The sequence below is a fragment of the Marmota monax genome, unplaced genomic scaffold, assembly GCF_021218885.2.
Source record: "Marmota monax isolate L192 unplaced genomic scaffold, Marmota_monax_Labrador192_F-V1.1 WCK01_AAM20220418_F8-fsc00122, whole genome shotgun sequence".
Lineage (NCBI taxonomy): Eukaryota > Metazoa > Chordata > Mammalia > Rodentia > Sciuridae > Marmota > Marmota monax.
Window position 1 is genome coordinate 4656973 of NW_026695223.1, and position 27956 is coordinate 4684928.

The following is a 27956-nucleotide window of genomic DNA, read 5'->3' on the forward strand; positions in this document are numbered from 1 at the left end:
AGCTGCAAAGTCCAAGAACTACTGAGTGGAGAGTGCAGCTGGTCCCTCCCCTGCAAAAAGAATCCAGGCGCCTTTGAGTGTGTGGCCCCCCCAATTGCTATTTCAATGCATCTTAGGTGTGCATGACAAACAGTAGACCAGAAGGCTAGGGAGTTTCTTAGTGACAACTCCTAAGCCCTGCTGTTACTCCTTCATCTTTGAGTTCTGGGCACTAATTTGTTTTTGAAAAATGTCTCTGCCTCTGTTCTCTGCGCATATTCTTTACTGCCCAGTTGTGCTATGACAGTGGGACAGGTTGCAAAGAGACCAAGGAAGACCCTGGAGATGGGATATGAGATGTAGTTTATTGAAAAATGCTCACGAGGAGGACACAGTCGTGTTGGGCTGGACAGATGTACCTCTGCTCCAAGCAGTGCCTTTGGCACCTCACCAAAAACTCCAGTGGTGATGGGCTGGACAGGAATAGCTCTGCTCCATGCAGTACCCTGGGTATCTCACTAGAAAGTAGCATCTCTTCCTGCTCACAGTGCTTTGCCCAGGGGCAGCAGCCTGGATGAGCACTTCCCTCTCCACAGTGCCCTGGTCCACCTGAGTTTCTGCAAGGAGGGAGGTTTATAGGTTAGGTTACAGAGGCAGCATCAGTTTAGCTTGTTTTGTCCCATTGCATGATCAGCACCTTAAGGGGCACTTGTCTTGGCATGCATTCAAGAAAGCCGTTTTCTACAGATAACATTAACTTGCCCTAATTCTCAGAATACGTGAGAGAAAATCAGTGTCCTTCAAGATAATATGTATCCAGATATTCTAGCCCAGACCTGCTTTCATTGTTCCCTTTATTTGACTAGGTTTTAGGGAACAGAAGGGGGTATTCAGGGACATGGTGTTTTATTTTCTCTGTTTTCTTTAAGGATAACACATTGGACCAGAGTCTGATGAGGGATGACAGGTGGGGTCTCTGCTTTTCTAGTTTCTGTCTCTGACTGCATCTCCTAGTCTCAGACTCCTAGCTACTTCCATTGCACAGTCATCACATGACTCTGTCACCATGAAAGGGGTCCCCCACCAGGTGCGATGGTGCATGCCTGTAATCTCAGAGACATTGGAGACTGAGGCAGGAGGAACACAAGTTCAAGGCCAACCTGGGCAGTTTTAGCAAGGTCCTCAGCAATTTCATAAGATGCTGTCTCAAAAATTAAATAAGGCTGGGGGTCCAGCTTGGTGATAAAGTATCCCTGGATTCAATCCATAGTACCAAAAGATAGATAGATAAATAAATAAAAGGGATCTCACACACTGCTCACTCCCCTCATTTCCTATGTGGCCCTGCCCCTCATGGCTTCCTGAGGATGGAACCAGTGCCTGACATGTGCTAGGTGAGTGCTGTACCACTGAGCTAGAACCCTAGCCCCTCCAGGAATTTTTCCAGCTGATAATACCCTGGTCTCTCCCAAGCCCTGGTTTTCCAGCTCTGGAAGGCAGGGTAGCTTTTCAAGGTGGGTGCTGTGTGCCAGAGTCTAGAAGACCTTGCAGGAGTTCCCTCTTCTCCCAACTCATGACCCCCATTACTCCCACAGTACATTCATGGCCCGCCCACTCTGCCTCTCCTTGGCTTCTCTTCACGTTGGAAAATAAGGCCTGGTGTGGGAGGTATGGTTACCCCTCTCTATTTACAGGGGATTGGTTCCAGGACCCCCTGAGGATACCAAAATCTTTGGATGTTCAAGCCCCTCCTATAAAATGGCACAGTGTTTGCATATAATCTACATACATCCTCCCATATACTACAAATCATCTCTAGATTACTCTGGATTACTTATATTAGTTAAGTCAATTTAATTACTGTTTTGGGGGGAGTATTGGTGATTGAACTCAGGGGCACTCGACCACTGAGCTACATCCCCAGCCCTATTTTGTACTTTATTTAGAGACAGGATCTCACTAAGTTGCTTAGTGCCTTGCCTTTTGCTGAGACTGGCTTTGAACTCGTGATCCTCCTGCCTCAGCCTCCTGAGCCACTGGGGTTACAGGTATAAATATTATTTTCAGTAGTTGTTAGGCTGTATTGTTTAGGGAATCATGACAAGGATGACAAATCATGATAAAAAGGCTGTCCATGTTCAATTGTATATGTATGTTCAACTATTTTCCACCTGTAACTGGTTGACTCTGTTGATGTGGAACCCACAGATATGGAGGGCTGAGGTGAGATGAAGAAGGCAGAATTGATTTTTTTCTGGACCTTTAATCCTACTTCCTGCATGCAGTGAGGCCTGGACCACTACAGAACATCTGTTACTTCCTCTCCTTCTTCTTCCTTCCAGTGTCCCATTGAAGAACACAGGCTTGGGACTGGATGGCCAAATCCAGCTCTTGAGTAGGTTGCCTGGCCTCTGAGTCCCAGCGTCATCACATACAAGATGGAAATAGCACAGTTGCATTCTGAGGCCCAAGTCAGATCATGAAGAAGAGACCTTCTGTCAGGTTTGTGACAAGTGTCAGGCAGCAGGGGCCTTACTTCATCTCAGGCATCAGGGAAGTGAAAGGGCCTGCAGGGGTCCATGAAGACCAGCCCAATCAAAATGGGACAGAGTTTCAGAAAGGGCCTATGGACATCTCCCTCAATTTGTTATGTTTCTGCTGGGCATGGTGGCGCACGCCTGCAATCTAAGGCTGGTGGATCTTGACTTCAAAGCCAGCCTCAGCAACGGCAAGGTGCTAAGCAACTCAGTGAGACCCTGTCTCTAAGAGATAGACAAAGTAAGGCCAGGCACAATGGCACATGCCTGTAATCCTAGAGGTTCGGAGGCTGAGACAGGTGGATCACGAGATCAAAGCCAGCCTCAGCACTGAGGCGCTAAATAACTCAGTGTAGACTCTGTCTCTAAATAAAATACAAAAAATAGGGCTGGGGGTGTGGCTCAGTGGTCGAGTGCCCCTGAGTTCAATCCCGAGTACACCCTCCCACCCCTGCCAAAAAAAAAAAAAAAAAAAATTGTCACATTTCCACTGAGATTCCTTCTGGAAGCTAAAGATTTCTTGAGCCTCTTTTTTGTCTCAGGCACTTTTACATGTCATGTCACTAAGTCCTCCCCACAACCCTGAGCAATTAAAAATCAATCCCCACCATTTTGTGGATGGAAAAGCCAACTCCATAAGGTTATCTGAGGTCACACAACCCAGGCCCCGTGTGGCTCAACCCATGTCCTTTGAGTTTTACCACTCGACGCCAGGGCACAGCTCTCCCCAGCACCACCCACTTTATTTGCGGGGGTACTGGGGATTAAACTCAGGGACATTCAACCTCTGAGCCACATCCCCAGCCCTATTTTGTATTTTATGTAAAGAGAGGGTCTCACTGAGTTACTTGTGCCTCGCTGTTGCTGAGGCTGGCTTTGAACTCACGATCCTTCTGCTTCAGCCTCCTGAGCTGGTGGGATTACAGGCATGGGCTGCTGCACTTAGCAGCACCACTCACTTTGAAAGGAGATTGCTGGGTCAGTGTCCAATTCATATCCTTGCTATGTCTCAGCCCTCGAAGGGACAGGAAGTACCGTTTCTCAGGACATCCCTTGCTGGACTCATCCTTTTGAGACCTGGTTCTCCAGCTTGGGTCACTGGGACCCTCTGGTGCTCACATTTCTTGGGTGGCAGAATCCCTCTTCTATCTCATTACCTGCCTTACCAGGCACAGTGGAAGGCACACACAAGGTAGTTGATTGGCAAGAGGTTTGGTTACTTATTTATTAGCTGGCACAGGAGGAAGAGCTCCTATCTGTTCTTAGGTCCACAGCATTTGGATGAAGTGGAGCCAAAAGGGAACTTACCTAGGAGCAGGGAAAAGCGTAGACTCATCTCCACACACCCTTGTAGGAGCTCCTTCACACCCTGCCCCAAGCCCCTGGCAGCCTCGCAGCTAGAGGAGCCAGCTGGAGAGCAGCGCCAGCTCCCTTCAAGTCTTCCACAGGCAGCTACTACTTTCCTCCTCATCCCACCTCAGCCACTAGCCTGCCCCCCCCCCCCCACCAGGAATCAAAACCAAGTCAGGCATCCACCCAAACCTCCTCCCCAGGCTGGTGTGTTCTTGGTCCCTATCAGATGCAATCCAGGAGGGTGGGAGGGTGGGAAGGAGAGGCACAACAGAGGCCAAAGTGTGAAGAGCCCAGACTGAGGCCCCAGGGCTCCTTTGTCCTCCTCTGGTGCGAGGGGCCCAGTCTTTGGTAGAGATAGCTTTGTCCTCTCTTCCAGGATGCACTGGTGCCTCTTGTGTGAGGACTGGAAGATGGGCAGCTGTGGGGGGGCTGATGAGGGGGTACTGTAGAGCAAATGGCCTTTGTTTATTACCCCAGGTCACCGACACTTGTCAGGAAATCTCAGAGAATTTCTGAATTGGCCAATGACACAGTAATATATAACTCTTGGCTAAGAACCATTACTATTTCATGTCCACCCCTGCCCCCCCCCCCCAGCTTACTTTGGAGGATGTTTGCTTTTCTTTTTTTTAAGAAGAATTAAAGTGTTCAGGGGTGGGTAGCAGGACTTTGCTCAGTGTCAGAGTGTGTGACCAGCACACATTAAGCCTGGGTTCTATCCCCAATGCCAAGGGGGAAAAAAAAGCGGGATGGCACACACCTGTAATCCCAGCAGCTGAGAAGGCTGAGGCAGGAGGATCACAAGTCTGAGGCTAGCCTCACCAACTTAGTGAGACCCTAAGCAATTTAGGGAGACCCTGTCTCAAAAAAATTGAAAGGGCTGGGGATGTAGCTCAGTGACAAAGTGCTTCTGGGTTCAATTTCCAGTACCTCTCCCTCCAAAAAAGAATTAAAGTATTCATAACATCAAAAGGATTAGCGTGTTGGGGTTGTGGCTCAGCGGTACAGCGCTCGCTAAGTGCCTGCAAGGCACTGGGTTCGATCCTCAGCACCACATAAAAATAATAATAAAAAATAAATAAAGGTATTGTGTCCATCTACAACTAAAAAAATTCAAAAAAAAAAAAAAAAGGATTAGTGTTTTTAGGATGAAAAAGAACTAAGTCATGGACTAGACTTGCCATGTCATTTACCATTAAGCAAAGTCTCAGATATCAACCCTGCAATGCTTAATAACTTTTATACTTACCTTTTTTTTTTGGCTTCCTTTGGGGATCCAGTTGAACATTGAGGAAAGGAACAAGAATGAGAACACCCGGATGCCTTTTAGAGGCATGCACTTCTTTGGGGAAGTGGTTGTCATTCTTTGTGTCCACTGTGATTCTAGAAGACAATAGGTTGTCAGGACAGCCAAGTCCTCTTCTGCATGCTGTCCATACTCAGGGCACAGAGATTCTACATCCTGCTTCTAGACATCTTCCATCATCTGGTCCAACCAGCCAATCTCTCCAGATTCGGGAGCAGGGAAGAATCCCCACAGAAGTGTTTAATCACACAAGGTCATGAGCTGGCACTGTACCCGCTGGCTCGAGCCCTGCCAGCTCACTTTTCCCCTACTAAAACCCTCCTTAGGCTGTGATCTCAGTCTTTAGACCACCAAATGGCTGTAAATTACCACACTGCCCCTCAGAGGCCACACACCTTGCTTGGAGAACGTTTTTCCAGAAAGCCCTAATATCTGACCACTTCCTACAATTCAGATCAAATCAAATTAAACCAAAATAAAAAAAAATTGCCAGTCAGATGTGGTAGCCCATGCCTGTAATCCCAGCTACTCAGGAAGCTAAGGCAGGAGGATCACAAGTTTGAGGCCAGCCTGGGCAATTTAGTGTGACCCTTAGAAACTTAGCAAGACCCTGTCTAAAGAAAAGAAAAGAAAAAAGAAAGAAAAATAAAAAAGGGTTGGGGCTGGGGCTCAGTGGTAGAGCACCCCTAGTCCTGGGGGAACAAAAACTGGCCAAAGGCAAGACAGGTGATGTCTGACTGCCCAAGCTGGCACGTGACCTCAGGAAAGTCATTTCCTTTCTCTATGGTGGCAGTTGCTAGGGAGATGAGGCTAGGCAGGCTTTCAGATCCCCCCAACTCCAGCTTCTCAGATAGGCAGAGGGCAAAAGCTGCTGCCTGTTCACATCTTCACTCTAGTTTTTTCTGAGTAGGCACCTGGTAGTATTAATGCTTCTCAGAGACTGCCTAAGACATAAGACCCAATACTAGCTTCTTTAATAGATGAAGAAACAACCCACCCAAGCTGCTACCTTGATCTTGGACTTGCCAGCCTCCAGACCTGTGAGAAGTAAATGTTTCCTTTTTATAAACCAGCCAGTTTGTGGTGTTTTGGTATAGCAACCTGAACAGAATAAGACAGGGGATGTTGCTGGTGTCAAGTGAGGAGAGGTCACAGATGCTGCTAAGCATCCTCCCCAGGAAAGCCCCCTTCCACACACAACAAAGAACAATCCTGCCCGGAATGTCGGAAGTACAGAGGCTGAGAACTGGACCAGCCAATTCCCTCCTTTGCCAGGACTCAGTACTTGCTGCATGTCACATCTGCCATATAACAACGTTATATGGGACACGCTGAAATCACAATCATTAGGTTTATATGAAAAGAGAATCAGGACAGACTGGCTTTTGCATGGCTTTCCTGGTCTTTTCCCTTCCCAGCGGGGTCTGGAAGCGGAGGAGCACGGCCGCACTTCATAGAGGAAGAGTGCCACCTAGTGGGACTAGAGTGAACAGAGGCAGGGACCTTTCCAAGAATTGGAGACTAGTAATAATTGCCTGGCTTTCTATGGTTGAGAAGAGTCTGTAATGCCAATGATTGTGATTTCAGCATGTTCCATATACCCAAATGAGGAAAAATAGGTCACTTACTGAGCGCTTCCTATGGCAAGGAAGTCAGCTGCCATCACATTTGACAAGAGACTCAAATACAAGTGGAGACTCAAATGCTAGTGGGAAAGAGTCCCAGAGACAAAAAGAGGTTCCAGTGCGCTGGTGTAAGAAGTTGTTGGCACGGGAAAGCTGCAAGTGAGGGTATCTTATGATTGATTTGAAGAGGACATTTGGCTCTCCAGGGTTGATTCTGAATTGGAAGTGGAGTTAAAATTAGGGCAGGTGGCTGTCATTGACCAAGTAAGTCCTAATGTTCTGGGCATATGGTGGCAGAAGTCATGGGTCAGAGTTCTACTATCAGAGGTGGTTTGGCTCTTGTCTCTTTGTATAGTCAATCTCTTAATTCATTAATCACTTTATTTATTTATTTTCATCTTTTTTAGTTTAGATGGACAGCATGCCTTTATTTTATTTATTTATTTTTAGGTGGTGCTGAGTATTGAACCCAGTGCCTCACACATGCTAGGCAAGTGCTCTGCAACTGAGTGACAACCCCAGCCTCTCATGAATCACTTTAATATGTACATTCCTGCTGTTGCTAATCCTGAAACAGATCACATAAAGTTATCCACATGAGAAGTGGCTCCACTTCAAGACAAAGCCTGTGATTTTTAAAGGCTGCCCTTACACATTTTGACTGAGGTTCGTATTTGATTTTCCTGGGCTGGGGTGTGGCTCAGTGCTCAGTGTGGCATGTTATGAGGACCTGGGTTCCATCCACAGCACTGAATAACAACAACCACTCAACCAACCAACCAACCACCCAAAAAACACCATACATATTTGATATAACTGGTTGCTTTTGCTGTCCGTGATGTCTTAAAATGTATGACATCATTCTATGAACTAACATAGGCCCCAGTAATCCTCTTTATGGCGCTACTCCTTCACCATCACGACCACTGCCATCACTACCACCACTATCTCACTCTTTAGGGATGGAGCCCAGGGGCCCTTAACCACTGTCAAATTCACCACCATGACAAGGTCAGAGGTTTTCAAACTGTGTTCCCAGGACCAACAGCATCCGCCTTACATGGAAACTTGCTGGAGATGCAAATTCTCAGGCCTCATTCTGAACCTACAGAATCAGAAACTGGGGGTGGGGTCAGCCCTCCAGGTTGTTATGATAGATGTTAAAGTTTAAAAGCCTCTGTTCTAGGTGAATTTGTAGGATGCCACAAAGGCTTTATTTTAAATGAGATCTTCCACAATGCATCCTCCAAATTTGTGAGAACCTGCCTGTCATATGAAGAAGGAGAACAACTTTTACTTATCTAGATAACAAAAATGACAATATTTGATAGCATTAAGTGAAACATGGTGCTAAGCACACCATAGACATCTTCTGGTTTGCTCCTTGTGGGGTAGGTACTATTCTTAACCTGCACTTTGTAAATGAGGAGTGGAGACTCAGAGAGTTAAGTAATTTGCCCAAGGGATAAGGTAACCCAGACTCAGGACTGAAACCAGGTTTATTGAGCTCCAGAATTTTTATTTGTAACTACTGATAAATATACCAACTTCTAGAATCATAAATGTATGTATAGAGGACTTGTAGAATTTTTAGTTGAGCTAATTGAACTTCCCCATTTTGCTTCATAAGAAGCAAGGGTCCAGAGAGAATTGCCTGGAGTCACATTGTTAGAGGCCAGTGGTTTCAAATGAAGTCTTCAAGTAGGTATGGTGGCCCATGCCTATAATTCCAATGACTCAGGAGGCTAAGGCAGGAGGATCACAAGTTCAAGGCAGTCTTGGCAACTTAATGAGATCCTGTCTCTAAATAAAAAAAAGGCTGGGGGTGTAGTTCAGTGGTAGAGCACTCTGGATTCAATTCCCAGTATCATAAAAATAACAAAAGTGAAGTTCTTTATAAACATTTTGGCAAATCAGACACACACGAGACTTCTGTGCACCTTTTTTTGCCGGGTTTCTCGCAACTAAAACACTCAGGCGTAACTCCAGGGGAACTGGGCTAATTGGGCTGCATAAAATAACCACACAAGAGACAGAAATACCTTTTTCTTTGGGGTGATGGCTCCTTTGACCTTAAGGGTCAAAAGAGGGAGAGAGGGAGAGAGAGAGAGAGAGAGAGAGAGAGAGAGAGAGAGCGAGCCAGTGGACCAGCACACGTGAGAGAGCTGACCCCTTTTATTGAGGAGAAGCTATTCAAATAAGGCAAGGGGTCAGGTTTCAGGGGGCTGAGTCTTGATGTCTGCTGTCAGCAGGATGACTGACTCTAGGTAGGCCACACCCAAAGGCACAGTAAGATAAGGGGACACACAAAAGGTGTTTCCATGGAACATTCTATCCCAAACAGGGCAAGGGGTAATATTACAAAGGAACAGGTGAGCATAGCTCCACCAATGGGGCTCTAGGAAGAAACGCCCATGCACGAAGATACCGTCCCTAGAACAGAGAAGGGCGAGGCAGTCTGGCATGGCTGCTGCAGGATACCTCAATCACCCAGCTGGGGAGTCTCCCACATTTCTTCTTATTTTTTTGTGGTATTGAGGATTAAAGTCAAGGCCTTGCATATGCTAGGCAAGCACTCTACCACTGAACTACATTCCCAGCCCTCTGTGCACAGCGTTGGGATAAAGCAGGTAAATGATTCAGGAGAAAGAAGATATTAATGGCCAACTGTATTTCCTTTCTTCTTCTTTTTTTATTTCTAATTTTTCTGGTACTAGGGATTGAACCCAGGGGTGCTTAACCACTGAGCAACATCCCCAGCACTTTTTTATATTTTATTTTGAGACAAAGTCTCACTAAGATGCTCAGGGCCTCAGTAAGTTGTTGAGGCTGGCTTTGAACTTGTGATTCTCCTGTCTCAGCCTCCCAATCCACTGGGATTAAGGCATGTGCCATGGTGCCTGGCTTGACTGGCCATATTTCAACAGTGTTAGGTATATTACACTGCCAGCAGTGTACATGGGACATGGGTCATTTCCTGGGGGCCCTTCCACTTGTGATGCTCTCAACCCTTGACCACCCTTGACTAGACTTTTGAAAGTCTCTCACCATGTGGAGATAAAGGGTATTGATTAGAGACAGCTATGGTAGCACAAGGCAGGCAGACTCTTGAATGCCAAATGGCAGAGAAGATGGCTGTAGGCTTGAATTACCAGCCCCATCAGTGACCGTAGGGCTGATTCCCAAGCTCCATTGCCCTCTCCCTTGGTCAACAGGGTCATCTGACCTCCCTTTGGTTCTTCAAGGTCACACACACACACACACACACACTTCAAAATCTTACATCAGAGATTGGGCATGCAGCTCAGTGGCAGAGTACCTGCTTAGTATTCAAAAGGCTCTAGGTTCCATTCCTACCACCTCAACAAAATAAAACCAAACCCATTCTAAATTCCTTTCTATTCTAGGGTGTTTTGTTTTTGTAGTACTGGAGATTGAACGTAGGCCCTTGCACACATTAGGTAAGCTCTTTGTCACTGAACTATGCCCCCAGCCCTTTGTATTTTTTAAATTTTATTTTGAGACTGGGAATTGCTAAATTGCCCAGGTGGCCTTCAACTTGCTGGGATTGCAGCCCAAGCCACCTTGTCCTGCTAGGACTTTATTCTTCTGGCTCCTTCCAGGAAGCACCCCCATCCAAAGCTGCTCCTTCCAATGTGTGTCTCCTAGTCTTCATTGCTCTGGTGGATCTTGTCACACTTTGAAATTGCACATTTAGGACCTTTCCTTAAGTGATTAGCCTCTGAATGCTGGACATAAGTATCCACTACCTCAAGCGGAGGGCAATACCTAGCTCAATACATATTATTGAGATTCAACATGAATGTCAAAGAGGATTTGTTGAGCTCAGAAAGTATTAGTTGCATGAATGAACATGGCCTTCTTGGAGCCACCCCTCCATGTCCAAATGCCATCGCCAAATCACTGCAGTCTGGCACTCCCAACCATCCAAGACACCTCCCACCTTCCTACCCCGGACCCCACTCCCCACCGGGGGTCTAGCAAGGTTGAAAAGCAGACCTGTGCTCAGAACCTGCCTTCAATTCGTGATGAAAGAGAAGAAGCTGTCAGAGGTGAGAGTCACAGGAGAAGTTGGGGAAGGTGCTTCTGTTTTGCGTTAAATTTCTTTCTGGAAGCTGGGTGTGGTGGCCCAGTCCCGTAATCCCAGAGACTGGGGAAGCTGATGTAGGAGGATCCCAAGTTCCCGGTCATTGGGTTTAATCCCCAGTACCGCAAAAATAAATAAATAAAATTTCACTAATAATAACAAGAGCTGCAGCAATAGTAATAATTCTGTTTCTGAGACTCAGGAAACCTCCGCCCGTGTTCGCGCTGCGTCCACTTTAAGGGGCGGCTCCGGGGCGGGGCGGCAGGGCTGCGGGAGCTCCCGGAAGCCCTGGGCCGCGGCACCCTTCCCGCCCGGGCGCCCAGGCCCTGGTCCCCCTTCAGCTCGCTCCCCTGCTAGCCGGCTCCCCTGCCCACCGCCCTGCGCCGTGCCTCGCTCTCCTGAGCCGGTCCTCTCCGCACACCCTCCCGGCCCGGCTCTCGGCGCCCCGCCCCTGCCCGCCCCTCGCGGGCCCGCACCTACGCGATCTCGCCGGCCGGCCCCAGCCTGTGGTGACCCTGCGTCCGCCCCGCCCTGCCCGCGGTCCCCTCTGCAGGTCCCTTGCGGCCCCGGGCCTGACCGTCCGTCTGTCTGTCCCGGCTCCCGCCGCTCGACAGTCGCTTCATCTCGGGCAGCCCCCACTGGGCGCCGGGGGTCGGACGTCGGCCGGTCTCGGGCCTTAGGCCTAGGCGAGGAGCCCAGTGTGGAGCGTGGCCGCTTGGGCAGCCCCTGGGGCGGCCTGGGGGTGACGTGGGTGGCCCTGCGGGGGCAGGACAAGGGGCAGGGCTGAGCTTGGGCTGCTCCCCGGAGGCGGGGTCGCAGCATCGTCGCACCACGGACTCCCCTCTGCCTTGCTCACAGCGTCCCCACAGATGCCTGCCCCTTGAGTGGAGAGCAGACCGACTAGGCTGTGGGCCTCGGGGAAGATGGTGACCCCCTGGCGCGTCTCTGTTAGGTTCTGTTGGTCGCATCTAAGGTGTTTTGAGCTCCGAAAGGAATTTGGTCTTCTCCGACCCTTGGGGTGTTATCGCAATACCAGATTCTGTTGGCTTCTCCTGGGCACTTTGCCCAAACTCATCTCAGCTTATGGGGACGTTGGTGAGGGGCCCGCTGACAGCTTGTGTCAGCGAAGGGCTCACTGGAGTGACTTGGCTGAAAATGGGCCAATGGAGAGGGTCTCCCAAGCTGGCCCGCTCAGCTCTGTCTTCCTGCATCTCCGTATCTGGCTTCGGGCTGGTGCTCTCTTGGCAAAATTCTTTCCCCTCCTCCTCCTCTACCCTCTCACTTACCTGGCTCCCAGCCTTTCCACACTCTGGCTCCACCTACTTCTGAAAGCCACAGAGACCTCGGGCCCAACATATATTAAACTGGGTCAGTGGGCCAGCACTCGGCGCGATCTCTTTTCCGAGGCTTTCTGTGCCCTGTTCTCCAAGCTGCATGTCCGAGTGACTCCTCACCCCTGGACCCATACGGAACAGTTCCTCCGGCAGGCGTTTGGGGAGGACTGGGGGAATGTCTTGTCTTTTGAGACCCAGGAACCTGTGGGTTCAGGCTGCGTGGCCCAGGTGTACAAGGCGTTCGCCAGCACTGCCTTCCTGGAGAAGGATCAGAGACTTGGTCAGGCCGCCTGCCTGCAACTTTCCTCAGGAGCTAGGGCGGTTGGTGGCCTCAGGGAGCTCTTAGGACACCTTGAGAAGGAGCAGAAGTCTCCAGGAAATCTTGCTGACCAGTCATTTCTAGAAAGGCTGCTTCTGCCTAAAGCTGAACTGGTTGGATCAAATGCAGTCGTGTCTCAGGCCTCTGGCCACCCGGATCACCTCATCCCAGTGGCAGTGAAAGTAAGTGCTTCAGCCAGGCCCTTTCCATCTCTGATAAACAGTTCATTTCTTGCCTACCCACCGAGCTCTCCCAAATTAGAAACATGCCTTCATGCAAGTCGCCCCCACATTTTATCCATTCACAGGTTAAGTATCCCTTACCCTAAATGCTTGGGGCCAGAAGTGCTTTGGATGTTTTTTTAATTTTTAAATATTTGCATATTCAAAATGTTTATAGCAGCAAAATTCACAATAGCCAAACTATGGAACTAGCCTAGGTATCCATCAGTGGATGAATGGATAGAGAAAATGTGCGATATATACACAATGGAGTTTTATTCAGCCATAAGGAAAAATGAAATTATATCATTTGCAGGAAAATGGATGAAACTAAAGACAGATGTGTTAAGCAAAATAGTCAAACTCAGAAGGTCAAAGATGGTATGTTTTCTCTCATATGCAGAAGCTAGAGAGGAAAAAGGAAAAAGAAAAGTGTGGCAGAGGAAGCTCATGAAAATCAAAGGGGGATCAGTAGAGGAAAGAGACCAGAAGGTGGGAGACACAGAGGGAGGGGGGCATGCTGGGGAGTGATTTGGCCAAATTATATAAGTGTGTGCAAGAGTGAATATGTAACTACAAATCTCATTTTATTATGTATAACTATAATGTACCAATAAAAATGTGGGAAAAAACCCAAATGAGATATCTTGGGAATGGGACCTAAGTCTAAACATGAAATTCATTTATGTTTCATATTGCCTTATACATAGAGCCTGAAGGTAATTTTACATAGTATTTTTAGTGTACCAGGGTTATGACTTCCACTCATTACATGAGGTCAAGTGTGTAATTTTCCACTTGTGGCATCATATCGCTGCTTAAAAAGTTTTGGATCTTAGAGCATTTTGGGTTTTGAGTTTTTGGATTGGGGATGCTCAACCTTTGTTTCTTTTAGCTTAACCAATATTTGAATACCTGTAATGTGCAAGCTATTTTATTTCTGGACTTCAGAAGCAGTGGTACAAATAGTCTGATGGAGGAAAATTAGGAGGATTTGGAGTTTGCTATCTCTGGGATGAAGGAACCACCATCCTGGGCATAGTGGGGATTGGGGCCACTTCTTTGCTCTGTGAAGAAGCCATTTGGCTCTTTTTAAGGTGGGACCCTACATTGGCTAGGTAAATGTGTCCTCCTGATTCCTCCTCCTGTCTCACTATTCCTCTTTCTGGCAGGTATTGCACCCTGGCCTGCTCGCTCAGGTGCATATGGACCTGCTGCTGATGAAGATTGGGAGTCGAGTCCTTGGACTTCTGCCAGGAATCAAGTGGCTTAGCTTGCCTGAGATTGTGGAGGAATTTGAGAAGCTTATGGTTCAACAGGTGAATTCTTCCCTCAATTGTAAATAACAGCTAACATTGTTCTTGCCATCAGCAGCTGCTTAGGGAATTCTGAATGAATAATTTCCCAGTATGTGGTGAGCATGATATATTTAGTCAGTGTGGGTAACACTAGCTGACAAAACAAAGAACACCCAAATTTCAGAGGCTTCATGCAACAAGGCTATTTCTTGCTTTTATACAATTAAACTGAGGGAAAATAGGGTGCTGTTCCATAGTTATTCAGGGATCAAATTTCCCAAATTTCCTCCCAAGCTTTGCACTACATCTTCAGCATGTTTCAGGGGAAATGGGAGGCCTTGGCGGATCATGGAAGAGATTTTGTAACTAGGCCTGGAAGTGGGGAACATCACTTCTTCCCAGTATAGATCAGGGCTTTGATCTCATGGAATTGTGGGGAGCTTAGGAAATAATGTTCCTTTGTGACTGGGAGAAAATTGAAATGAATCTGAAGGAATATATAGCATTAGCTCTGTTACCATCAGAGACTGAACTCCAGAGTGAGAAGAGTAATTAGCCAAGTTGCACTTTTGTCTTTTTTGACTTTGTTTCCAGGGATTGGTGAGAAGATAAGGATTTCTTCCCTGTTCAGGACTCTTGGGACATTTTTATAAACCAGACTTCATAAACACACCATGGGGCTAGTCTGAGTCCAGTAGACATCTGCACCCAATCTGATGGTGCAGGACTTGGTAGGTTTTCAGAAGAGTAATTAGCCAAGTTGCACTTTTGTCTTTTTTGACTTTGTTTCCAGGGATTGGTGAGAAGATAAGGATTTTAAAGTATATATAGTATAACAAATATATACTAAGTCTTCCTTTGTATCGTCTGATTTAAGATTTTAAGTCCCAGGGATTCATGTTAGTCCATTTGGGCTGTTATGATATGGGGAGCTTAAAAGCAACAACAGTTTATTTCTCACAGTTCTAGAGGCCAAGTTCAAAATCAAGGTGCTGGCAGATTCAGTATCTGGTGTCTTTTAGCTTTCTGGCTCATAGGTGGTGCCTTTCCACTGTGTTTTTGCATGGTGGAAGGGGGTGAGGGTTTCTCTCAGGCCTCTTTTATAAGTAGACTAAACCATTCAGAAGGGCTTCATCTCCAAGACCTACTCACCTCTCAAAACCCCCTGATACCATCACCTTGGGGGTTGATGGCACTGGATCACCTTAGGTATGGAGGGAGGGGAGATGGTATGGTCTAGTGATTGATAGGTGACTGAGAACAAAAGGACTGGACAAAGTAAATTCAGTTTAGCCATAGTGTTCAAAGGTCTCTGGGCCTCCACAGAGTGATGTCCAGATGTAGTTGAATTTGACAGTCTGGAGGCTGGTATTCTTGTCTGGCCCTGAGAACAGGATGCTGTCATCAGGGGAGCTGCTTGGGGCATGTCCAGGCAGCATGGTAGCCAGATGTCAGGAGACATGGGCACTGATCTGGCCAAGATGGACAGTTAGAAAGGCAAAGGGGGCCCACAAAGAGGGAACGGCAGTGACTGGAAGAGGAGAAGTTTGGAAGGAATGGGCATCAGTAGCACCATAGTGGAGCCCAGAGAGGATTATTAAGATAAAAATGGGAGCCAGCTGGGCATGGTGGCCCATATCTGTAATCCCAGCAGCTCTGGAGGCTGAGGCAGGAGAATTGCAAGTTTTAATCCAGGCTCAGCAACTTAGTGAAAGCAACACAGTGAAATTCTATCTCAAAATAAAACATAAAAAGTGTTGGGGAGCTGGGTGCCATGGTGCTCACCTGTAATCTCAGTAGCTTGGGAGACTGAGGCAGGAGGATCGAAAGTTCAAAGCCAGTCTTGACAACTTAGCAAGGCACTCAGCAACTCAGCAAGACTCTGTCTCTAAAATATAAAAAAGGGCTGGGGATGTGGCTCAGTGGTTCAGCACCCCTGGGTGGTTCAATCCCTGATGCAAAAAACAGGGGGTGGGTGGGTATGGTTTGTGCATGCCTGTAATACCAGCTACTTGGGAGGTTGAGGCCGGAGGATGGCAAATTTGAGGACAGCCTCAGCAAATTAGTGAGGCCCTAAACAATATGGAAACCCTGTCTTAAAATAAAAAGGGCTGAGATAAATAGCACCCTTGGGTTCAATCCCCAGTATCCTCCCCCCAAAAGATAAAAATGTGAGGCTGGTAATTCCAGTGACTCAGGAGGCTGAGGCAGGAAGAGCCTAAGTTTAAGGCCAGCTTCGGCAACTTAGTGAAACCATGTCTCAAACTAAAAATTAAAAAGAACTGGGGGTATAGCTTAAAGGCAAAGCACCACTGGGTTCAGTCCCCAGTATTGTTAAAAAAAAAAAAAAGTGGGGCTAGTCCTTTGAGTCTGGCAAACACAAGCTACTGGAGTTTAGTGGTGGCAGTGTTATTGCAGTGGGTAGAGGGCAGGGCTGACCTTCAGATGGAAGACTTGGGCTGCGTGGAGGTAGCCCCAGTAGAAGAAGAGGGCTGTAGGAATGGCCAGTTGAATGTCACTGGACTGCCCAAGAGGGCAGTGAAGCCAAACTCTTGGGAGATGGGGCAGGGGATCCATTGGCTGGTGTAAAGGGGATGGGTGGGCAGGAAGGTGATAGCACAGAAGCAGAGTGGCTCAAATCCTTCTGGGGTATCTGCTGTCTGCAGCAGCTTAGAGTTCATGTGGAGATTTGGGACTTCTGGGCAGCTGGGGAAAATTATTTTTTGAAGTGAAGCTGAGGATCAAACCCAGGCCAGGGCCTTGTGTATGCCAGCCAAGCACTCTACCAACTGAGCTATATCCCCAGCTCTTCCTGGGGAGTTGTGCAAGAAAAACTGGTAGAAAAGTCAGGGTGAGTCTCATGGCTTGCCCCTTCTGGCATTTCACATGTGACTGTTGCATGCTCAGACTAGCCCTCATCTTTTCTCTCTATTTCTCTAGATTGACCTACGTTATGAAGCTAGGAATCTAGAACATTTCCAGTGTAACTTCCGGGATGTGACATCTGTCAAATTTCCCACCCCTCTGCGCCCCTTCGTCACTAGGGATGTGTTGGTGGAAACATATGAAGTGAGACTCTGTGGTGCCTTTCACTCCAGCAGCTGGCTGCCCCTGTGAAGGCTTTAGTTGGGAGAGGATGTGATCCTTGCCTGTAAAATCAGGAGGAGCTGGGAGATTGACAGGAGGGAAGGCAGTGGCGAGTTGGCTGAGAACTTGCCCACAGCCTCAGACTTCTTAGATTTAAAAACCTACCATATTATTTGCTGGTGACCTAGAAAGTAGAGCAACAGTTCCTGCCCCACAAGGTCGTCTCTGGAGAGAGTGACACGTTGAGTGCAAACCATTCACCACGGAGAAGGTGCTCTGTGTCATCATTTGCCTTAACTCTCCTTTGGTCCTGCTTCCTCTGTAGAGATGGTAATATGAGATCCAGGGTCTGAGGGGAACCTTCATCCACTGTTCCTAGCTGTGTGACCTGAGCAAGGCACATGAACTCTGGACTTTTATTCTTTTATTTAATTAGGGATAACAAGATCTATCTCAATAGTTGCTTTGACCATGAATTAAACAAAGCCATCTAAAATGCTTATTTATCAGTTCCCCATTCTTCTGGCTTCCCTTTCTTTCCCCTTTTACCAGTTGAGGTCCCAGAGCTCCTTTGTGGCTCTATTGGCCGATCCTTGACTGGAAGCTAGCTTTCTCCATACTTGGTTCCGTCTCTTTCCAGGGCACCAAACATCTCTTCCCTATCAGTGGCACAGCTGATGGGTTTCCTTTCCAATAAATCTGAAACTTGTCCTTTGAAAAGTGTCAGAAGAGAAATGTAAGCAGGTTAAAATTAACGTGTGGATGACTGATTCCAAAGGGCTCTGAGAAAGATCAGACTGTTTGGGTCACCCCTGTCAGTGAGAGGCAGCACTAATGTGGCATGGGTGGGTGGAGCAGCAGGAATGGGGTGGGCTGGCTAGGGTAAAAAATTATTTTCTCTTGGGGCTTTCTCCAAGGAGAGCGTGCCTGTGTCCAGTTACCAGCAGGCAGGAATTCCCATTGATTTGAAGAGGAAGATTGCGCAGCTGGGGATCAACATGCTCCTGAAGATGGTGAGCTCTTGGACTGGCTTGGGTGCTCAGGCCCAGCGCAATGGTCAAATTGGTATCAGAGATGCTGGGTCTCTGCTCAGCATCTGGGAAGGAGGGTGGGCCAAGCAGGGAGCCACATGTTGAGGAAGTGTACTGAAGGTAGCTGAGCCCACCAAATGCTCACAGGAACCACAGCTTCTGCTGAGCACTTTCTCTCTAGTGTGCATCTGTGTGCTGTGGAAACTGTGGTGAGCAAGACCTGCCTAGGTTGCCTAGAGTTCAGACAAAGAGCCTCGATAGTAAATTTTTTTGGGGGGGGTTCTGGAAACTGAACCCAGGGTTTCTTGTATGCTAGGTAAGCTCTCCACCACTATTCTAAACCCCCAGTCCTTTTATCTTATTTTGAGACAGGACCAAGTTGTCTGGGCTGATCTTAAATTTGCAATTCTGCCTCAGCCTCATGAGTAGCTGGGATTATGGGTGTATGCCACCAACACCTGGCTGTATATAAAAAATTTTTCCCCGTAATATTGGGGATTGAACTTTGCTCTACCACTGAGCTACATCCTCACTCATTTTTCTTTTTTATTTTAAGACAGAGTCTCCCTGAATTGCTGAGGCTGTCCTCAAATTTGTGATCCTCTTGCTTCAGCCTCCTAAATTGCTGGGATTACAGGTGTTTGCCACCCTGCGTGGCTTGTATGAACTTTTTTTTTTTGGTGGTGCTAGGGATTGAAGAACCCAGGGTCTCATTCATGCTAGGCAAGCATGCTACCACTGACTATATACCTAATCTTCAGCCCCTTATTTATTTATCTATCTACCCATTTATTTATTTTTGGTACTGGGGATTAAACCCAGAGATGCTTTACCACTGAGCAACATCCCTAGCCCTTTTTATTTTTTTATTTTAGGGCAGGATCTCATTAAGTTGTTAGGACCTCACTTAGTTGCTAATACTGGCCTTGAACTTGCAATCCTCCTGCCTCAGTCTCCTGAGTTGCTGGGATTACAGGTGTGTGCAATTGTGCCTGGTCCTCAACCATATTTATTTTATTTTGTAGTTGTCGGTGAACCTTTATTTTATTTATTTATATGCAGTGCTGAGAATTGAACCCAGTGCCTTACACATGCTAGGCAAGTGCTCTACCACTGAGCCACAACCCCAGTCCTCTCAGCCCCATTTTTAAAGAAATACAGTTCTATGAATTTTAGGAACATAGAACTTTGAGAGAAACAATGAATAATAATAATAATAATAATAATTATTATTATTTAATTTTTTTTTAGTTGTAGTTGGAGACAATATCTTTATTTATTTATTTTTATGTGGTGCTGAGGATCAAACCCAGGGCCTTGCACATGCTAGGTAAACGCTCTATCGCTAAGCCACAATCCCAGCCCAGAATAATTATTTTTTAATTAGAACATCAGTGAATCAAGTCACAATGTAAAAATAAAAATAAGTCTTTTGAAAGGTAGTCTGGTCTGCTTTACTTTGAAAATAATTTTTCTCTTGAAAACTTTGACTTAGCTTGTCCCTGCACACATTCTGAACTGATAACATCCCCAGGCTTTGTGAAACAGGACACCTCTTTACCATGTCACCCTGAAGCCTTTTCTGCATGTAGCTTGGTGGTGCTGGGTGGTAAGGGTTGACTCAGCCTTGAATGGTGTCATCTCTTTCCAGATATTTGTAGATAACTTTGTGCATGCGGACCTTCATCCTGGGAACATCCTGGTCCAGGGTGCTGATGGACCTTCCTTGAGCCACGAGGCACAGCTGCAGCAGGTGGATGTCTGTGACACATTGGTGGTGGCCATGGTGCCAGCCTTGTGCCCCCTGCGCTTGGTACTGCTGGATGCTGGCATTGTGGCTGAGCTGCAGGCTGCAGATCTGAGAAATTTCCGGGCAGTTTTCCTTGCTGTGGCCATGGGGCAGGTGAGATCTGCTGGGGTGGGATCTGGGATCTTTCAGGCTCTGGGGAGCTGTGTCTGTCTTAATGCAGGGCTCCTCAATGTACTCATTCTTCTAAGTGCCCTTGTTTGCCAGGGTGCTGCCGCTAGACATAGTGGAGTGGAAAGGAGCAGATGACCCTAAGCTGTGTTATGGGTCTTCGTTACTGGCACCCAGGTCAGGCCAGTTCTGAGCAGTTTATGGTTGGTAACCATGGTGTTATGGCGAGATTGCAATAAATCACCAAGTCAATTTTGGAGCAGGAGGTGGAATTTATTCACCAGCTGTCTGGCCTAGAGGTTGGCTGCAAGTCTGTACTCTTTGACCCCCTTTAGGGATTATTGCAAGTCTTTCATAGTTCAAAACCACAAATAAAGATAGCTGTTGCTATGATTTAAAACAACAAAGATATGGGCTGGGGTTGTGGCTCAGTGGTAGAGCACTTGCCTCGAAAAATAAAGATATTAAAAAAATAAAAAATAAATAAAACCACAAAGATCATGAGATCTAGAATCATAAGCAGAAGGGGAAGTGGGTCAAAACGACCTTAATTGAGTACAATTAAAAAATGGTTACTAATTTCTAGACAAACATTCTCTGACATTTTATATGATTAGGGTACATTGCATAAGTACAGTATATAAAAATTGCCATTTAGTGTTGCCAAATATGTTATGCTAAGCAACTGTTGGCAGGATTTTCCCAAGAGAGAAGCATTTCTTACATGACACGGAGTCTCAAAGTAAAATGGATTCTATTTGATCATTGCCCATATAGCCTGGCCCATAATATTTGGAAGGAATTTCTCCTTTTCAAACACTTTGTATTCTAGTAGTTTCTCTTCCTTCTTCAGCAAATGCACAGGTAGGCAGTAGGAACACCAGGCTCTTGACCAAATAATGGCTGTCCCGGTCTGTGCCTTTGGGTACAAGACAGCCAGTTGGGAGAAGCCACCTTATAGAGAAGGTGGGTCAAGACACACTGGGATCTTTGGTGTGGGGAATGTGAGTTGTTTGTCAGCCTTTCCCTATGACTCGGAGGGGCTCCAAGGGTTGGGAATTATTACTAGAGAAGAGGCATTCAGGAACTTACTGTTGAATCCACGTCAAGGGTGACTGTGAAGACATTCTCTGGCTGTCTGTTGAAGAATTCTCTTTTTCCCTGGGTGAAAGAGAACTGGTTTAAAAAGAATAAAATAAAAAAAGCAACTGGGCACAGTAGCTCACACCTGGAATCCCAGTGACTTGGGAGGCTGAGGCAGGAGGACTGCAAGTTCTGGGCCAGCCTCAGTAAGTTAGGGAGATCCTTCTCAAAATAAAAAATGAAAAGGCCTGAGGATGTGGTACAGTTCCTTTGGGTTCAATCCTTGGCATCCCCTCTCCTGTCAAAAAGATGCAAAATTAAGTTGAGTTGCTGCCTAGCAGGGTTCTGAGGAGAACAACTGAGAGTGGAGGCTGAAATCACTTTGAAAGTGTGACCTGAGGTGCAGTAAAGGTGGGGCCAGGGTAGTCCTCTGTACAGATTTGGGTGAAGGACAAATGTCTCAGCCCAAGGAGGAAGAGCAGCATTCCTGGAGCTGTGCTGTGGGAGGTGATGGGCATTCTTCATGATCACTGGGGATGGGCTAAATGTCCCAAGAGACTGTGGGGGTTTTGATCAGCATGGTCCCAAGGGAGCAGGGAGAAGGCCCAGGAGCCTTCAAGGGGAGGCAGCTCTATTTGGGCAGGAAGAACCCATTAAGAGAGCCTGGCTGCTCCAGTGCAGCAGGAAGGACCTCGTGGCTCAGTGCTGGGCCACATGGTTGGCAGCAGAGAATAAGCAGCAATCTCAGTGGAACAAGTCGCGGACACCCACCACCACAAGTCAATATTTGGCAGATGAGAGTTGGTAGGAAGGGATCAGCTTTATTCAAGGACTGGCTCTGAAGGAGAAAGAGGGGCTATCATCCTCCAAGCTCCATCTTGGGAATGTGGTTCAGGGTGCAAAAGGTTTTTACATGGAGGAAAAGAGAAGTCAGGCAGAAAGACTACGTGCTGAGCAGGGTCTTCCTCACCTAGGGTGTGCGTCTCTTTTTTCTTATTCCCAGGGGAATGGATCCCAACCTCCTGGGCAAAAGGGTGGACTATAGGGATTTAGGAGAGGTAACAACCTTGCAGAAGGGCAGAGGGAGGGATTCTGCCCTCCCTTCTAAACCAGCAGCCCTATTACAGCAGGACTCAGGTCTGGCCCCATGTATGCCCCATGTGGCCCAGGAAGGCAAAGAAGTGTGTACACCTTGCCTTGACTGTGCCAAGCAGGGCCCGCTGCCTAACAGAGGCTTTGAAAGACTGTGGCCAGTTCCCAGGTCTAGGTTTGTATACTCTACCAGGCTGCTTTTCTTTTCTTTTGCATCTTTAGGGTCATAAAGTGGCTGAACTCATCCTTCATCATGCCCGGGCCAGTGAGTGCAGGGATGTGGAGGGGTTCAAGGCTGAGATGGCTGCACTGGTGACCCAGGCCAGGAAGAATACCATCACTCTGGAGAAGGTGGGCAGGTCCAGTGGGTGCTCATTGCTCTTATCTATGGACAGAACCAGTCCCAGGTCTAGGGAAGGCTTCTTTGCTGGCAGAACGAATGTGAGTGTCTAGGCAGGAAAAGACAACAGAGCTTTTCCTCTCCCCATTCTTCCAGGAGGCACAAGGAGGCCCACTGCAATCTCTGACTCCTTGGCTTGGGTACTCCAGGTGGCTACTGTGGCAGAGACACCTCCTTTATGGGGTGTGGTTGCTCCAGAGATTGCTGAGCTTGTAGGGAGGGAGTTTCCCAAGGATATGCCCAGAGCCTGCCCTGTATATTACACACATTCCTAAAAACCTGCCTGTGTCCTCCCCAAGGTCATGACCCACATTGGCAGGAGGAGGTCAGCACAAGAAATGGCCAGTAGCACTTTGTTGATGTCATTTCAGTTGTGATTTTTGTGTGTGCACTGAGGGATGGCTTGGCTGGCCTCCAAAGCTTGTCCTGAAGGCACCTGTGACGAGGTGGGGATCATGGGGTGGTGTCCTTCCTGGAGTCTGTTGGATAGTCCTATTCCTGCCCACTGGTGTGTGTGAGTGAGCATGGTGGGAAGAGGGGTAGGATGGGGTCCTGGAAGGGGGAGAAGTGGTTCTGGAGTTCTCTGCGTCTGTACTGGCTCCTTCTCTTTTCCAGCTTCACGTTTCCAGCCTTCTCTCCAGTGTCTTTAAGTTGCTGATGGCTCACAAGGTGAGGCCTAGTCTGAGGGGACATCACTGGGGAAGCCAGGGTGGGCAGGGTTCTTTGGAGAGCACTTTCACCACCATCCATTTGCAAGGAGAAGCGCTGCATGTCTCCTCCCGCGGGCTCAGCAGGGCCTTTCCTCAACACAGGGTTAGTCTGTATCTGTCACGTCTGTGCCTCAGTCTAAGTATCTGTGATATTTAGATGTAGAAAAGCGAGTTTAACAATAATGGCCCAACTCAGGCATTCCATACTTCTCCCTCCTTGTTACCATACTTTCCCCCCAGCTGGGTCTGTCCTCCCTCAGAATCTTGGACCTAACAGAGACCAAACTCCAACTGTGAAGGAGACTTTGTTTTTTGCCAAGAAAAGGAGAAGCTGGAGATAGACTCACAAATCAACTTCTCCACTTGTTGGGATGCAGGAGGTTACAGCTATTGGGTTAAAAAAAAAAAGAGAGGGAAGGATAGGCTAAAAAAGGGAAGGAATCTTCATGTGTTTTCTGAGAACAGGGAGAGGTTTTTCTGGCAATTGGGGCACCACCTCTTTTTCCTCCTTTTTTTTTTTTTTAATTTTTTATTGTGGGTTGTTCAAAACATTACAAATTTCTTGACATATCATATTCCACACTCTTTTTCCTCCTTTCATGGTTCTCTCTGGTTGTAGTCATGGCAATTGTCAGCTGTCATGGTGCTGGAGGTGTGTCATTTAGCATTAACTTCCAGGTTACGTGGGGTCACTCTGGAAGCCACCTTAGATCAAGATAGTTTTCGCTAGTCCACCTAAAGAGAGACTCTGGCCTTCAGGCAGGTAAACAAGATTAGAAAGGCTGGGGACATAGCCCTTTGGTAGAGTGCTTTCCTCACATGCTCAAGGTCCTGGGTTTAATCCCCAGAATTCCAAAAAACCCAAAACTAATAACAACAAACAAATACCCCCTGCCAAGATTAGGGTAGGTGACACCTTGGCTCACATTAACGAGGCTTGGAATTCATCTGAGTCACACTTAGCTCTTTCCTGAGTGGGTTAAAGCTCTACCCAGGAAGCAGGTGCTTCTTGTCCTGATGCCCTAGTGGACTGACTGGACCTGTCCGGCTGCTCTGATTCCTGGGAGAAGGAAGGCAGGATTGAGGAGTGACAGGGTATTGGGAAGAATGTTAGATAGATGGTAAAAGTCATGTGGGCCAGGTACAAGAGTGACTGAGGGGGGACAATAACATGATTATCCAGGATACCCATCTTTATCAGGCGGTTTCAGGAAGAACTGCTATTTTTCTGTTTCAGGTAAAGCTTGAGAGCAACTTTGCCTCAATTGTGTTTGCCATTATGGTGTTGGAGGGGCTTGGCCGCTCACTGGACCCCAAGCTGGACATCCTGGAGGCAGCAAAGCCCTTCCTTCTCAAAGGGCCAGCATCCTGTTCCTGACCATGGCAGTGGGCACGCAGTGAAGGCTGCTCCCAAGGGCCTCTCCTCTGGCAGCTGGAACTTTTAAAATTGGGGTGTGTGGAGGGCACACCATTGCTTTCCCTGTGACTTGGTTTTGGGGTCTATTTAGAAAGTTTTGGGTTATTTGGGGAGTCAAGGGAGGGAAGGGTCCATTCAGTTGTGGAAGCGGGGCCTTGTGCCAGGGATACTATTTTAGGAATAATGGTCAGCAGAGAAGGACAAATATGCTCAGTTATTTTATTTTCCTGTTTTTTTTTCTTTTCTTTTCTTAACCTTCTATAGTCCCTGGTCAGGTGGGTCCTGATGATATTTAGGTTAGAAAATGCCCTAAAAGCCCTGCCTGTGGTGCATGCCTGTAATCCAGCAACTTAGGAGGCAGAGATAGGAGGATTCTAATTCAAGGCCAGCCTCAGCAATTTAGCAAGATCCTGTCTCAAAATAAAAAATAAAAAGGGCTGAGGATGTGGCTCAGTTTTAGAGCACCTATGTGTTCAATCCTTAGTCCAAAAAAAAAAAAGTGATAAAAATCCTATAGCCTCAATATTTTTTTTGATCACATAATCTTTTTTTGTGTGTGGTTCTGGGGATCAAACCCAGTGCCTTGTGCATGCAAGGCAAGCAGTCTACCAACTGAGCTATATCCCCAGCCCTGATTATATAATCTTATTGGTAAAAATTTGAAAGTACGCCATGCATACACACACACAAACACACACAAAAAATTATAAATTTTATATACACCTTAAGTTCTCAACCACTGAGCTACATCCCCAGTCTCCCAGTCCATTGCTAAACTTTTTTCTTTTTATAAGGTAAAACAAAACAGTGGGGCTGGAGACATAGCTAAGTAAGTGGTAGAGTGCTGGTCTAGCATCCAGTGCCCCGGGTTCCATCCCTAGCACCACACCAAAAATTAATGTGGCTGACAACTAGGGACAGGAGCCAAAACATCTTGCCATTTTTCCTTCTCTTTTTTTTTGTGGTTCTAGGGATTGAACCTAGGGCTTTATACATGTTCGGCTAGCATTCTACCATGGAGCACATCCCCAGCCAGTTTATTTTTAAATTTTGAGACAGGGTCTTGCTAGGTTGCTTAGAGCCTCACTAAGCTGCTGAGGCTGGCTTTGAATTTGCAATCCTCCTGCCTCAGCCTCCTAGCTGCTGGGATTACAGGCATGTGCCACGGCACCCAGTCCTGCCATTTTCTTTCTTTCTTTTTTCTTAAAAAAAACATTTATTTTTTATTTGTAGTTGAACATAATACCTTTATTTTGTTTATTTATTTTTATGTGGTGCTGAAAATTGAACCCAAGGCCTTGCACATGCTAGGCAAGTGCACTACTGCTGAGCCACCACCCCAGCCCTGCCTGTTTCTTAATAGTTCCTGGCTTGGGCATTCTTGTTGAGTCTGAGGTTGCTCTGCAGTGGTGTTTTGCCCCTCTCCATGTGTGAAGGTTACTTTTGGTTCATCTCCATATATAGTTACCATAACTAGTATGTCCTCTTCACCAAGGTTTTAAAGTCTGCAGTGGCACCCAATTTCACTCAAAGTGAACTAAGAGGTGGCAGTTACTGCATGCTCCTCTACACTGTTTCCTCCCATGGGCTGTCCTCTCAGAGCCAGTATGACGTGGTCAGTTGACATGAATGATGAAGACTGGGGTCAGCCTGTAGAGAGAATGTTAGTAAAGCTTATGTAATTCTTTAGGCTTTTTTCTTTTTTTCTGGTATCAGGGATTGAACTCAAGGGCACTGGACCACGGAGCCACATCCTGAGCCCTATTTTGTATTTTATTTATAGACAGAGTCTCACTAAGTTGCTTAGCACATCATTTTTGCAAAAGCTGGCTTTTTTTTTTTTTTTTAAAGAGAGAGAGAATGAATTTTTTAGTATTTATTTTTTAGTTTTCTGCGGACACAACATTTTTGTTTGTATGTGGTGCTGGTGCTGAGGATCGAACCCGGGCCGCACGCATGCCAGGCGAGCGTGCTACCGCTTGAGCCACATCCCCAGTCCCAAAAGCTGGCTTTTTAAAAATTTATTTAACTTATAGACAGGGTCTCACTGAGTTGCTTTGCACTTCGCCGTCGTTGAAGCTGGCTTTGAACTTGCAAAACTCCTGTCTCAGCCTCCTGAGCCACTGGGATTATGGCATGCGCTACTGTGCCCAGCTCTTTACACTTAAATAGCATTTAAGTGTATTTTATCCCTGTACTCCACCAGAGTATGTTGCTCACCTTGGAGACAGTGGGTAGAAAGTCTGCTTCTGCTCTAAGTTCTGCTCTGAATGCAGGACTGGATCCCTCCATGTTTTCCTTCACCAGGATACATTTCCTCATTTCTCTCTTGTAGGGAACAAGTAGTTTATTAGGACAGAAATTCCCTTGGTGCCTTTTTCCCCAGAGGGGTACATGCTATTTGTTTCCCAAGTTTTGAGGTGGGCAGGCAGTGAGAAGTCAGGGTGGTACCAGATGGCTGGGGAGGGGCACAGCCTGACACATGGCCCCTTGTGCCAAGTACACATTCACTTACTCCTGTGGGTGAGAGGAGGTCACAAATAGAGCAGGCATCTCTCCGAGCCTCCCTTTCCTTAAGCCAGTGGATTTTTTGTTGTTGTGGTCTTGGTACTAGGAACTGAACCCATGGTGCTTTACCACCTAGCTACATCCCTGGTCGTTTTCTTTCTTTCTTTTTTCTTTTCTTTTCTTTTTTTTTTTGAGACAGGATCTTATTAAATTGCTAAGGCTGGCTTGAATTTGTGATCTTCCTGACTCACCCCCCTGAGTCACTAGTTATAGGTGTATGCCACCATGCCTGGCTACATCAGTGGATTTAATCAAGCCATTTGTGGGATGTTGTAGTTTTCTGTCACTGAGTACAAACCATCTTTAAACATTGTGACTAAAAACAACATTTATTGTCTCTCAATTTCTTTGGGTCAGAAATCTGGGTGCAGTCTTACTGGGTCCTCTGGCTCAAGATATCCCCTGAGCAGTCTCACTGGGCCCATCTGTTACAGCAGCAAGAAAACATGGAATTGAGACTCCAAAGGGGAGAAAAATGGTAACAAATGTACCTTAACAGTAATTTTCCAATTTAAAAAATAAGAATATTAAGAGGAATATCTTCAAAGTTAGAGTAAGTATCTTAAGAAC

At 46.9% G+C, this 27956-nt stretch overlaps 3 protein-coding genes across 9 annotated transcripts in view; 1 reads left to right on the forward strand and 2 right to left on the reverse strand.

The window, feature by feature from the left end:
• Positions 1-11594, reverse strand: part of Dennd2a (DENN domain containing 2A) — a 105045-nt gene extending 93451 nt beyond the window's left edge. For all 5 annotated transcript variants that reach the window (XM_046434050.2, XM_046434048.2, XM_046434047.2 and 2 more), the window contains exon 1: positions 11486-11594. The gene's annotated coding sequence lies outside the window, so the exon portion shown is untranslated. The remainder of the gene's footprint in view (positions 1-11485) is intronic.
• LOC124086049 (translation initiation factor IF-2) lies at positions 326-11730 on the reverse strand. Of its 2 annotated transcripts, none has more exons than XM_046434055.1 (3): positions 11385-11730; positions 5119-5252; positions 326-596 (listed from the first exon to the last, which is right to left on the reverse strand). In XM_046434055.1, exons 1-3 carry the CDS (start codon positions 11728-11730, stop codon positions 522-524), a joined length of 555 nt encoding a protein of 184 aa, XP_046290011.1. In that variant the 3' UTR covers positions 326-521. The 2 variants fall into 2 exon arrangements, with proteins under 2 accessions (XP_046290011.1, XP_046290012.1); XM_046434056.1 differs by having other exon boundaries at positions 11389-11531.
• Positions 11731-27714, forward strand: Adck2 (aarF domain containing kinase 2). Of its 2 annotated transcripts, XM_046434053.2 has the most exons (8): positions 11731-12743; positions 13955-14101; positions 17021-17149; positions 18085-18180; positions 19850-20101; positions 22514-22642; positions 23307-23360; positions 24639-27714. In XM_046434053.2, the coding sequence occupies exons 1-8, from the start codon at positions 11832-11834 to the stop codon at positions 24777-24779; spliced, it is 1860 nt and encodes a 619-aa protein (XP_046290009.1). In that variant the 5' UTR covers positions 11731-11831; the 3' UTR covers positions 24780-27714. The 2 variants fall into 2 exon arrangements, with proteins under 2 accessions (XP_046290009.1, XP_046290010.1); XM_046434054.2 differs by lacking the exons at positions 17021-17149; positions 18085-18180.
• Positions 27715-27956: the final 242 nt, after the last annotated feature.